Genomic DNA, 13,308 nt, shown 5'->3' with positions numbered 1-13,308 from the left:
CTAAACCGGTCTGCTGTGGCACCATGAAAAACATCAGGGAGGAAATCATAGGGGCAGGAAAACATCTGATTGCTGAAACCCATGTAAGAGCCTTCATTACTGGTGTAATGGCCTGGCCCAGCTATCATGAACTGTAATAACGTTAGAGTTACATGGCATCTCCCTGTGCTGTTATGGTTCCCATGAATGTAATCGCGGTCTGAAACACATTGGTCGATAAGCAGGTCCACGCACGCTTACCAATAAAGCTGCTGGAGATATGTTTTTGCCAGGGTAACATAACAAAATCTATCGGCATAATGATTAAAATAATCAGCTCCAACTCCAACGAGGATCGCTCACTGATGTCTGCCGATTTAGCAGCGGTCACATATGGATTTTCTGCCTAGGATCTCATGATCTTGGTGTACTGTCATGTTAATGGCATACACAGCACTCTTTGTCTATGAGAAATGTATTACCATGCCACAGTAGTAATGGAACACATAATAGTGTTCCACTATAACCATGAGAGATATATTAGCATGTCACTATGGCATTGGGAGATGTATTTTGCATGCTGCTATGAGAATGAGGGATGTATTAGCATGCTGCTATGGAAATTATACATGCATTAGCATGCATATTGTTATGAGAAATTAATTAGCATGCCACTATAGTGATGGGAGATGTACTAGCATGATGCAATGCAATGGGAAATGTATTACAATGGCGCTTTGGTGGTGGGAAACACATTAGCACGCCACTATGGCGATGACCTAAAGTCCAAAGTAACACAGGCAGCACAGACGATGCCTGATGCAGGAAGCCAGACAAAAACAATTGCATCACATTACAGATGTGTACGAGTCACCGTGTCTCTCTAAAGTGTGATGCCATCACATGACATGAAGCAGATCAACTTGCAGATGGACAATAAGGCAACTTGCTGCTTTGGTTAACAGGGCATCTCAGTACCAGTGCTTTATGGGAAGGTGACTGGGTATGAGTCCCAGCAGCAGAGGACCTGTCCTGTTTGTGGCACATCTTTCTATGGTAAAAGAAAAACATGTGAAGCCATGATTCAAACTGTGTTTATTGTTTTTCCTGATCTAATGTTAAATGGTCACAATCCTTTATTAGTGACACTGTCATCCTTCTGTTTTTGATGCAACATAATACCAACAGAAGGAAAGGGTTCCACAACCATGTAGTAAAAGAAGCAGCAAACAGCTTTTGCTCACATCAGGCCATCCTTCTTTTACTGTACGTCAGGGCCTCTGAAGGCTATGGGGTTGAATTTCAAACACAGCTTTCCTCTGGTAGTCAAGTGGGGAAAAGCACCATGCTTTTAACCCTCATCAGCAAAAGCAGTGTGATGAAGATAAGGATCCAAGCAATATCTATGAGATTTTTCCAGTAAACCAGATCCATCCATCCATCCATTATCTCCCGCTTAATCCGGAGTCGGGTCGCGGGGGCAGCAGCCTCAGCAGGGAGACCCAGACTTCCCTCTCCCCGGCCACTTCGTCCAGCTACTCTGGGGGGACCCCGAGGCGTTCCCAGGCCAGCCAAGAGACATAGTCTCTCCAGCATGTCCTGGGTCTTCCCCGGGGTCTCCTCCCAGTGGGACATGCCCGGAATACCTCCCCAGGGAGGCGTCCCGGAGGCATCCTGATCAGATGCCCGAGCCACCTCATCTGGCTCCTCTCGATGCGGAGGAGCAGCGGCTCTACTCTGAGTCCCTCCCGAATGACTGAGCTCCTCACCCTATCTCTAAGGGAGAGCCCAGCCACCCTGCGGAGGAAACTCATTTCGGCCGCTTGTACCCGCGATCTCGTTCTTTCGGTCACTACCCAAAGCTCATGACCATAGGTGAGGGTAGGAACGTAGATCGACTGGTAAATCGAGAGCTTCGCCTTTTGGCTCAGCTCTCTCTTCACCATGACAGACCGATGCAGCGCCCGCATGACTGCTGACGCCGCACCGATCCGCCTGTCGATCTCCCGCTCCATCGTTCCCCCACTCGTGAACAAGATCCCGAGATACTTAAACTCCTCCACTTGGGGGAGGACCCCATCCCCAACCCGGAGAGAGCACTCTACCCTTTTCCGGCTGAGAACCATGGTCTCGGATTTGGAGGTGCTGATTCTCATCCCAGCCGCTTCGCACTCGGCTGCGAACTGCTCCAGTGAGAGCTGAAGGTCACGGCTCGATGAGGCCAACAGAACCACATCATCCGCAAAAAGCAGAGACCTAATCCTGAGGTCACCGAACCGGACGCCCTCAACGCCCTGGCTGCGCCTAGAAAGTCTGTCCATAAAAACTATGAACAGAATCGGTGACAAAGGGCAGCCCTGACGGAGTCCAACCCTCACCGGAAACGAGTCCGACTTATTGCCGCCCATGCGGACCAAACTCTGGCACCGGTCATACAGGGACCGAACCGCCCTTAAAAGGGAGCCCGGTACCCCATACTCCCGGAGCACTCCCCACAGGACCCCACGAGGGACACGGTCGAATGCCTTTTCCAAGTCCACAAAACACATGTAGACTGGTCGGGCAAACTCCCATGAACCCTCCAGAACCCTGCTGAGAGTATAGAGCTGGTCCACTGTTCCACGGCCAGGGCGAAAACCACACTGCTCCTCCTGAATCCGAGGTTCGACAATCCGGCGGACCCTCCTTTCCAGGACCCCCGAATAGACCTTACCAGGGAGGCTGAGGAGTGTGATCCCCCTGTAGTTGGAGCACACCCTCCGGTCCCCCTTCTTAAAGAGGGGGACCACCACCCCGGTCTGCCAGTCCAGAGGTACTGCCCCCGATGTCCACGCAATGCTGCAGATGCGTGTCAACCAGGACAGCCCCGCAGCATCCAGAGCCTTGAGGAACTCTGAGCGAATCTCATCCACCCCCGGGGCCCGGCCACCGAGGAGCTTTTTGACCACCTCAGCGACCTCCACCCCCGAGATAGGCGAGTCCACCCCCAAGTCCCCACACTCTGCTTCCATATTGGAAGGCGTGTCGGTGGGATTGAGGAGGTCTTCGAAGTACTCCCTCCACCGACCCAAAACGTCCCGAGCTGAGGTCAGCAGCGCACCATCCCCACCATAAATAGTGTTGATGCTGCACCGCTTTCCCGCCCGGAGCCGCCGGATGGTGGACCAGAATTTCCTCGAAGCCGCCTGGAAGTCGTTCTCCATGGCCTCACCAAACTCCTCCCACACCCGAGTTTTTGCCTCAGCGACCGCCAAAGCCGCATTCCGCTTGGCCTGCCGGTAGCCGTCAGCTGCGTCTGGAGTCCCACAGGCCAGAAAGGCCCGATAAGACTCCTTCTTCAGCTTGACGGCATCCCTTATCACCGGTGTCCACCAGCGGGTTCGGGGATTACCGCCGCGACAGGCACCGACCACCTTACCGCAGCTCCGGTCAGCCGCCTCCACAATGGAGGCACGGAACATGGCCCATTCGGACTCAATGTCCCCTGCCTCCCCCGGGATATGGGAGAAATTCTGCTGGAGGTAGGAGTTGAAACTCTCCCTGACAGGGGATTCCGCCAGACGTTCCCAGCAGACCCTCACTATACGCTTGGGCCTGCCAGGCCTGGCCGGCTTCCTCCCCCACCAGCGGAGCCAACCCACCACCAGGTAGTGATCGGTTGACAGCTCCGCCCCTCTCTTCACCCGAGTGTCCAAAACATGTGGCAGCAAGTCCGACGACACGACTACAAAGTCGATCATCGAACTGCGGCCTAGGGTGTCCTGGTGCCAAGTGCACATATGGACACCCTTATGCTTGAACATGGTGTTCATTATGGACAGTCCGTGACGAGCACAGAAGTCCAATAACAAAACACCGCTCGGGTTCAGATCGGGGGGGCCGTTCCTCCCAATCACGCCCCTCCAGGTCTCACTGTCGCTGCCCACGTGAGCATTGAAGTCCCCCAGCAGAACAAGGGAGTCCCCAGGAGGAGCGCTCTCCAACACCCCTTCCAAGGACTCCAAAAAGGGTGAGTATTCCGAACTGCTGTTTGGCGCATAAGCGCAAACAACAGTCAGGACCCGTCCCCCCACCCGAAGGCGGAGGGAGGCTACCCTCTCGTCCACTGCGGTAAACCCCAATGTACAGGCGCCCAGCCTGGGGGCAATAAGTATGCCCACGCCCGCTCGGCGCCTCTCCCCGCGGGCAACTCCAGAGTGGAAAAGGGTCCAACCCCCCTCAAGGAGACTGGTTCCAGAGCCCAAGCCGTGCGTCGAGGTGAGTCCGACTATATCTAGCCGGAACTTCACAACCTCGCGCACCAGCTCAGGCTCTTTCCCCATCAGAGAGGTGACATTCCATGTCCCTAGAGCTAGCTTCTGCAGCCGAGGATCGGACCGCCAAGGTCCCCGCCTTTGGCCGCCGCCCAGATCACCTCGCACCCGACCCCTATGGCCCCTCCCATGGGTGGTGAGCCCATTGGAGGGGGGACCCACGTGCCTTGTTCGGGCTGCGCCCGACCAGGCCCCATGGGTGTAGGCCTGGCCGCCAGGCGCTCGCCATCTAGCCCCACCCCCAGGCCTGGTTCCAGGGGGGGGGCCCGGTGACCCGCGTCCGGGCAAGGGAAACCGTGAATCCAAAATTTTTCTCATCATAAGGGGTTTTTGAGCCGTACTTCGTCTGGTTCCTCACCCAGGACCTGTTTGCCTTGGGTGACCCTACCAGGGGCATAAAGCCCCAGACAACATAGCTCCCAGGATCATTGTAACACGCAAACCCCTCCACCACGATAAGGTGTCGGCTCCAGGAGGGGTGCTTCGGAGTCGTTTTTCTTCAACTGGAACTAGACTTTATTCAAGGTGGAGGGAATTATGAACAGTTCCAAATACCAGTCAATTCTGGCCCCAAAACCTTCAGGCGTCTGCAAGAAAGCTGAAGATGAAGAGGAATTTCACCTTTCAACAGAAGAATGACCCTAATGACTTTACAAGAAGAAAATGAAAGTTTTGGAATGGCCCAATCAGAGCCTAGACCTAAATCCAATTGAAAATCTGTGGGGTGACCTGAAGAGGGCTATGCACAAGAGATGTCCTCACAATCTGAGAGATTTGTAGAGTTTTTGCAAGGAAGAATGAGAAAATATTACCAAGTCAAGATGTGGTACTGTATGCTGATAAACTAAAAAGACTGAATGCTCTAATTAAATGAAAAGGTGCTTCAACAAAGTTAGTTTTAGGGTGTGCACACTTACAGTATGCAACCAGGTTATTGTATATTTTTTATTTTTTGCAATTTTCCCCCTAACAGATTTGTTTGTTTTTCAATTGAATTGTACAGGTTATATGCCACATTAAGGGAAGGAAATGTTTTGAAATAATTTATCATGGTCTAATTTTTTTACATCACAAAAACCTGGCATTTTAACAGTATGTGCACTTTTTATATCTACTGTACATTTTGAAATGAGAAGCATGAAGTTTTAGCATAATACTGCCTCGGAGGCAGATTCTTAGGCTTCAGTCAACATATGTAATCTCCATGGAAATGGAGAGTGCTTAAACATCCTTTTTCTGGGGCGGTAATGTGATCCATGGAATGATAAACACTTATCCAAAGCGTCAGTGGAAACAATCCCCTAGACACCGAACAAAAATGTCCAACAGGAGGTTCAGACAGCCAGCTCAGCTGTCCCTTTATTGCTAGACAACCACTCCCCCCCACCGACATAACCACCAGGCCAGCCAGGCCGCCTGGCTCAGTGATACAGAAACGCTAGTAAATTAAAGGGCACGCTCAGGAGCCTGGCATTTCTGTGGTGCCAACTCCGTACAAATGGGAGAGCTGGAACTGGCAGGAAATACTGCTAGAATCTTATATTTTCTAAAAAAATATGTAATAAAACTGCATTCATATATATCAAGAGCATCTGTATTACTTATTTTAAAGATATCCTTCCAATTTCCATAACCGCAGGGCTATTATATAATACCATTATACAGCATATATTACATTTTGGAAAACAGGCAATATGAAATCACCAGCCCTACACCCCAATCGCACCCCAGGGGACACTGTGGAGTGCAGGGTGTGTGGCACCACCCAGGCACTCAGGCACAGATTGTGTAAAGAGCAGACGCATCTGCATTTCTCAGCCCTCACTCACTTGCAAGCGAGTTCCACCCACAGAACCTGCCAGCATGTATGAGTGGCCCACACCGAATAAAAATATGGCCCATGTCACAAACAAGAACAAACGCTACCTGTCCCATACACCCAACCATACTGCCTGCGGGGGGGGCACTAACTGCCAGGCAATAACTCATGTGAATCACTGGCCGGGAGATCGGGGGGGGGGGGGTCACTGTCTGGCTGAACGTTTCCTCAGGAGTGAGATGGAGAACAGAGAACAAAAAGAGCCTGTCTGTTGCATGGACTCATGCTGCAGCAGTTGGGGGAACAGAAGCAGGGGCCAGGAAATAGAGAGAGAAAGACACACACATGCACACACACACGCATGCTGCAGGCAACCCCCACGCTTGCCTCTCCCACAGGATATGGCATCTCAATAATTCATGTCCGCTGTCTTACATTGGAGATAAATCCAGCCTCAAACACGGTAGGTAATAAGCCCTAAATCACCTGGGGCGATTAACCTCAGCAGATATGCAGGCTAACGTCATAGTTCAGCCGGAGAAACCACCTGATGATAAGACCTTACATGCCGTCCACCTGGCTGCATCTGAGCGACAGGACTGAGGACTCTGATATCAGCAATTGAGGTTAAAGTGAAAGATGGGCACAAGAGAGTCAAAGCCAAACTCAGGAGGGTCCTCACTTGTATTGCTGGTGGTCCTTAGTGCTGCGCGTCTTGGCCATGAAGCGCTCTGCCAGCTTCTCCAGGTTTCGGGAGTACTCCACCTCGATTTCCGCCTTCTTCCGGAAGAAGTCCTGTAAGTCCTGGAGGAGTTGCACCCTCATCTCTGTCTGCTGCTCCAGGCATTTCTGCTGCTCCACCAGCTGGGCCCGGATCTCTGCAGGGAACCAGAGTATGAGGTGACTGGTGAGGTCCATTGTACACAGGAACACATAAAGTACATGTATGGACATGCTTAAGCACACAGAAAAGCACAAAGTGCATGTAAAATCATGCAGAAATGCACAGAGCCACACACATGCACACACATATGTAGCAACATATACAAACACACTGAACCACACACAACCATGCAGAGGCGTGTATAAACATATAGAGCCACACACAAGCATATTGTTCTAAAATATCTTTCAGAAACCTACAGTAGTACCCATTGAACAGATTCTTTGCAGGTCATTATTCTTTAAATTTTACAAAAATGATTAAGAATAAAAATGTATCTACACAATCAACATATGGCATGATGCCAGAAGTTGGCAGAGATCTGCCACTAGCCACCCTAGAAGCTCTCCTACATCTCCCAACATCGATACTTGATTATAGTTTTTGAATAAAAGAAAAATGAATCCTTCTAAACTTCTGGGAACAAAACTGAAGATTTTTTCAGACAATCATAATAATTGTGCTGCTTTTTAAGAATGGATCCTTGCAGACAACTTAAAAAGTGACAGTCAAGTGGAAAATGTGAGCCGCTCTACGATGCATACCCCAAGCAATGGCATTCAGGGGTAGACGTCTTGGTGGAGGATATGAGAAGCATGGCGCCTGTCAGGGAAACAGATCAGAGCGACTGGAGTCTGACGCTAATGTGCAGCACATCGGAGAGGAAGGGGGCATTAATGAAGTTTAATGACAGCCGGAGCAGATGAGCACGCTGCTGCTTCATTTCCACACACAGTGGAGAAACATGCCCCTTGGCACACGAGGGAGACAGGCTCTGATAATAGCCAAATACAGGAGGTGCAGATAACAGGCACGTTACCCACCCGCTCAGGAAACAGACCCTCTATTAGAAAATGGGGGGGGTGGTGGTGGTCTAAGTGGTCCTTTATATACATTCATATATTACACTCACTTCTCTCGCCCACCCCCATGCATACTGCTTCCTGTGCGGATAACCGGATGTTCAACATGGGTGTCCAAAACCTGTGTCAGGTCCACAGAAGGTTTCATTTAAAAGGGAGAGTTATACATTGTATATCTTGTTCTATGCCTTGAAGAACACTGCTTGGGTTCCCAAACCTCTCCTCAGGGGCACCCTAGGTATTCCACATATTCTTTAAACCTGCTCACTTCATTATCTTCCATCCAACTATCATCACCCATCCGCAGGGGCAGCAGTCTTAGACAGATGCCTGAACCACCTCAGCTGGCTGCTTTTGATGCGGAGGAGCAGAAGCCCCCCCACCCCCATATGTCCAAGTTCCTCACCTCATCTCTGAGGCTGAGCCTAGACTTCCCGGGAAGGCAGCTCATTTCCATTACTTGTATTCACAATATCATTATTTCAGTCACTATCCAGAGCTGGTGAACATAGGTGAGGGCAGGAATATAGATCAACCGGTAAATCGATAGCTTTGCCTTTTGACTCTCTTTTTACTACAACAGATCAGCACAACGTCTGAATAACTGCTGATGCTACACTGAGCCACCTGTTCATCTCCCTCTCCATTCTTCCCTCACTTGTGAACAACAAGGGTGGGAATCAGCAGTAATCGCCAGAATCGACATTATATACATTTGCTGATTAGATATATATATTGCAGTTTTTAAACAGATTTTTCTGAAGAGCATTTCAAGTTCATATTTAAAGTAATGACAAGGGCTACAACATTACACGTATTCATTGCAACTCTTTCACTTACAGCATTTTCAGTTTGGAACACGCAATGAAACGAATTAATACATTTCTTGACAAGAGTGAAACCTAAATTCTCAATTATATGTTCGACATAGAAAATATTATGCAAATTGTGGTTTTCAGTTTGTTACAGACAGAAGAACTGAAAAACCCACACTTAAATCAGTAGTTTGGGAATATTTTGGCTTCCCAATAAATTATACTGACACCAGACAGAATAGCTGGTAAGACTAAGAATGTTATACCAAACTTGGATATTTCCCTAGAATTACATCCAACATGCTAACTTGTTTTAGACATCATCCGAGCATGTACTACTGCCAAGAAATTCAGACTCGGCTAATTAAAAACCTAATGCTAAGTTCACAGTACATGATTTTAGCTCCAATGTTCCACTTGCCAAAAGTTTATGATCATCTACAACAAAAGCCTCATATGGAGGCCATTCACGTGGTGCTGACAAATCGCTCAAACACTATTAGTGCAATGACGCTACCGGACATATCGCAGATGTGGCGCAGACGTCCATCAGATATCCAGCCAATGAAAGTGCTAGACCTGCGGTGATGTGAAAATCAGGGGTGTCGAACTCCAGTCCTGGAGGGCCAGAGCCCTGTGTAGCTTAGTTCTTTCCCTCCTGTACCACAAATGACTGAGCTCAAGAGCTGTGTGGTAATTAGCACAAGGAGGTGCAAGGAGTTCAGAATCAGGTGTGTTAAAATGATGGGAAACCCAAAAATGTGCAGGGCTCCAACCCTCCAAGACTGGAGTTTGACACCCCTGGTATAAATAGTTCAGTTTGATTAGAAATTGTTCTTAGTGTTCAGGGAAGTGGTATAGAGATATCTAATAAAAGTTTACATTTCATACACTTGTAATCAGTTGTGGATTTACATAGAGATGGTGCAGGAAAAGTTCCTGTACATGCTATAACAGCGAGTGCAAAATTTGTGCATATCAGTTCCTTAACAAAATCTATGATATTAGTTGGAATTCATGCTTCCTGTTGACCTGGTGGAAGAAACTGTCCAAGAGTCTGCTGGTTTGGCTCTTGGGTAGGGTCCCTGATGATTTTCGCGGATTTTTCACCGGCACCGCCTGGTGTAGGTGGCCTGCAGAGGTGGTAGCTCATATCTGATGACCGCTTCAGCATAACATACCACCCTCTGCAGTGCTTTGTGGTTGAGAGCAGTGCAGCTTCCATACCAGGTAGTGATGTATCCATTTAGGAGGCTCTCAATAGTGCACCTGTAGAATGTCCTGAGGATGCAGGGGCTCAGGCCAAACCTTTTCAGCCTCCTGAGGTAGAAGAGCAGCTGCTCTGCCTTCTTCACTGCCTCTGTGGTGTGCACTGCCCATGTGAGGTCCTCTGTGTTGTGCACACGTTGTGTCCACAGGTGATCCCGTTGATTTAGATAAGGGTGTGTACTCCTCCCTGCTTCATGAAGTCTGCTAGCAGCTCCTTAGTCTTGACGACATTGAGGGGGAGGCAGTTCTCTTGGAACCAGTTTGTCAGTGCTCTGACCTTCTTATTTGTAACAGAATCAATTCCCCACCCCATCCATAGTAAACAAGACCCAGATACACTGCTCCACTTGACGTAGTGACTCTTCCCCAGTCTGGAGGGAGCAATCCACCCTTTTCCACATGAGAACCATTGCCACAGACTTGGAGGTACTGATTCTCACCCATGTTGCTTCACATCTCAACTGAAATGCTCTCCATTGCATCCTTAAGGTCACAGCAAAATGAAGCCAACAAAGCCACATCATCTGCAAGAAGCAGAGATGTAATTCTAAGGTCTTGAGAGATTTCAATAGTTAATTTGCAGTTATTTAATTATGTTCATTTAGTTCACTCATCTATAGCTTTCACATTTCTTATTTTTGTCCTTGCTACTTGCTCATCATGTTGCCTCCTATACAACTTACAGTACTCTCACCCAGGCCGTCTGACCCCCTGGAGCCTGTACAAAGACCATAGATAAAGGGCCTGTTTCCCTCAGGAGGGGCAGAGACAGACACTGAACCAGCCATGTGAAACACCTTTCTGTGACATCCTCATTCTTCATCCAGGCTTAATAAACTGCTTAAGCTTAAGGAACCTGCCTCATAATTCAAGTAAAAGAACCTGAGGTTTACCTGAAGAAATCAATCAGTATTGAACACCCTTCACCCTTTTGCTGCACTTCGAAATTCTGTCCTTAAAAATTAGGAACAAACAGTGACTTACTGTTGGCTTCACGAACCAACCTCTTACTCTTTTTACAGGGACCCAATAGCCTGTACCCACAGGCCCGACATCTAATACTCTAAAACAGGACCCTGAGAGACCCTTCCTGGAGCAACTGTCCCCATCAACATAGCTCCACCATAGTAAGGTGGCAATTCATGGAGGACATAACTTGAAGAGGTTTTGATTAGTCAAACATGGTATGAGTTGTTGAGTCAACAAATATATGGATAAACTTCAGGAGGGGTTTTGAAATGGCTGATGTGACAGGCATAAAATAATAGTTTTACACCAACACCAATAATTTAATACATTTCTTAGACAGCAGAAGACTTTTGCACAGTACTGTATACCCCAAAGTGCAAGACATACGAGGTTAAAATCCATCTGAAACAAGTCTCATTGGTTTGTCATTGAAACTGACAAATATTACAACGTCATGCCAAGGACAGCAGTCCACTTGCATATGAACACACTGAGAAATGCACTTTGAGGCTAGAAATCTTGAGCAGGAGATTCTACGGTAAGCAGTAACCAGGCAGAAAGAAACGAGGATCAGAAGCCCTCACTGACCACCTGTGGGAGGCTGCATTTCAGTCTTCAAACTATTTTCTGCAGTTACAATCACTCCCATGGGGAATGGTGAAAACACACAAATATATTTTATCAAGGGCCAAGATCCAGACATTTAATGAGTTTTTAGGCACAGCCATCAGTAGCGTGTCTGTCTGCAGGGAGAGTTTTCACCTTGTCGAGAGATATACTTACATCGGCAGCGACATTCATGTCTCTAGTGACTTTTCTTATGAAGTCAGCAGATGGTTTGGGAGAGCATGGGGGGGTCATGAGGTCGCTAGAATGAGGTATGTGCTCCCAATATCTTTGCAAAAGGACAAAGGTCCTGGTGCTCCCTGTATTGCTGTATGGCTGTGAGACATGGACGCTATCCTGTGAGCTGAGGCAAAGACTGGACTCCTTTGATACTGTGGCAGATGGATGGCCATTTCCGGAATGTGGGACTGCACCGTGTGTCTGCATGGGGGGTTGCCAGCCAGGATTCTGAGGAATTTCACCGTGTTTTGGGTGCGGCAATGCACTGCATCAGCGCATGCTCCCCAACCTGACCTAACCTGAGGGGAGGCACAGTGGCTCAGTGGGTAACACTGCTCTCTCAAATCCCCCAGCGATGGGAGTTTGATTCAACCCATGCTGTGGGTATGTGCTAGTTTGCATGTTCTCCCTGTATTGGCAGGCTTTTGCCAGGTGTTCATCGTTTATCAATCCAGTTAGGTGGCAGGCAGTTAGGTGGACTGGTGTCTCAAATGGTTGCAATGAACTGTGTTTCTTGCTTTGTACCCTAAACTGCTGAGAATATGCCCCAGCCCCCTGCACAGCAGTTTGATGAGCGTTCGGTGTCATTTTACTTATACTTCAAATCTTCTTTATAGTCATTAGGATTTTATGGTTTCCAGAGAAAAGCTATTCAAGTCAAATTTTCCCATGGGGTTAAAATCCATCAAGAGCCTTTTCTCATTGCGGGAACTTAGTCCAGTCCAGCCAGAGCAATTAGCAATCACAGGTGTGATTTCTTTGGCAAGGCAGCCCTCAAGTTCCACATTATTCACAAACTAGACCTTAAAACCACCACTGGAAAGATTAACCAGGCCAGAGGTTTGCAAGGAGACTGTGTAACACTAGCAATGCTCTGAAACTTCTGTGTGTTGCTCTCCAACTTTTGTGTAAGTATGAACATAGAACCATCAAGGCAACATGACAGAGTACATTATTCTACAAAGTGTTAAAGTATGATAGTGAATAATACTCTACACAGTGTTACATGTATGCAGCAGTTCATGCCTATATCCAAAAAAACATTTGAGCTGTGCTGAATAACTCGCATACTTCTGAATTTAATACTCATTCAAACAACTGCCATTATTTTTGGGTTATGTGGATTGAATATTCATACTTAAGATTCCAATACATTTCACACATTCCTTCCCAGCTGTTCTCTATGCTGAAGGAGCCAACTTCAAGGTAATCCTTTGAGTTTTACATCATGGTGATGTTCCTCTCAGCCATAGTCCATAGGCTGAGGGGGTCCCCGTGTGCATGAAAGGTGCCCTAAGTTTCTTTTCATATTACTGAAGTACACCATGTGGCACATCAAAAAAAATTCAGGTAGAGTTTTGGTAACCAGGCAATAACCGAGAAAATGACGTCATAAACCACGCCCATTGAAGCCGTATTGGAACCAAAATTTAGGGGTAGGGGAAACATAAATCTCTGTATCTTCAAAAGTATTAATCACAGAACAACAAAA

General features: G+C 47.9%; 1 protein-coding gene across 3 annotated transcripts in view; it reads right to left on the bottom strand.

The window, feature by feature from the left end:
* Positions 1-13,308, bottom strand: part of srgap1a (SLIT-ROBO Rho GTPase activating protein 1a) — a 107,558-nt gene that overhangs the window by 59,579 nt on the left and 34,671 nt on the right. For all 3 annotated transcript variants that reach the window (XM_049007600.1, XM_049007601.1, XM_049007602.1), the window contains exon 2: positions 6,794-6,989. In XM_049007600.1, coding sequence (XP_048863557.1) covers positions 6,794-6,989 — 196 coding nt within the window. The remainder of the gene's footprint in view (positions 1-6,793; positions 6,990-13,308) is intronic.

Source organism: Brienomyrus brachyistius, chromosome 3, assembly GCF_023856365.1.
Source record: "Brienomyrus brachyistius isolate T26 chromosome 3, BBRACH_0.4, whole genome shotgun sequence".
Lineage (NCBI taxonomy): Eukaryota > Metazoa > Chordata > Actinopteri > Osteoglossiformes > Mormyridae > Brienomyrus > Brienomyrus brachyistius.
Note: the sequence above shows the minus strand (reverse complement) of the source record. Positions and strands in the feature narration are given on the sequence as shown.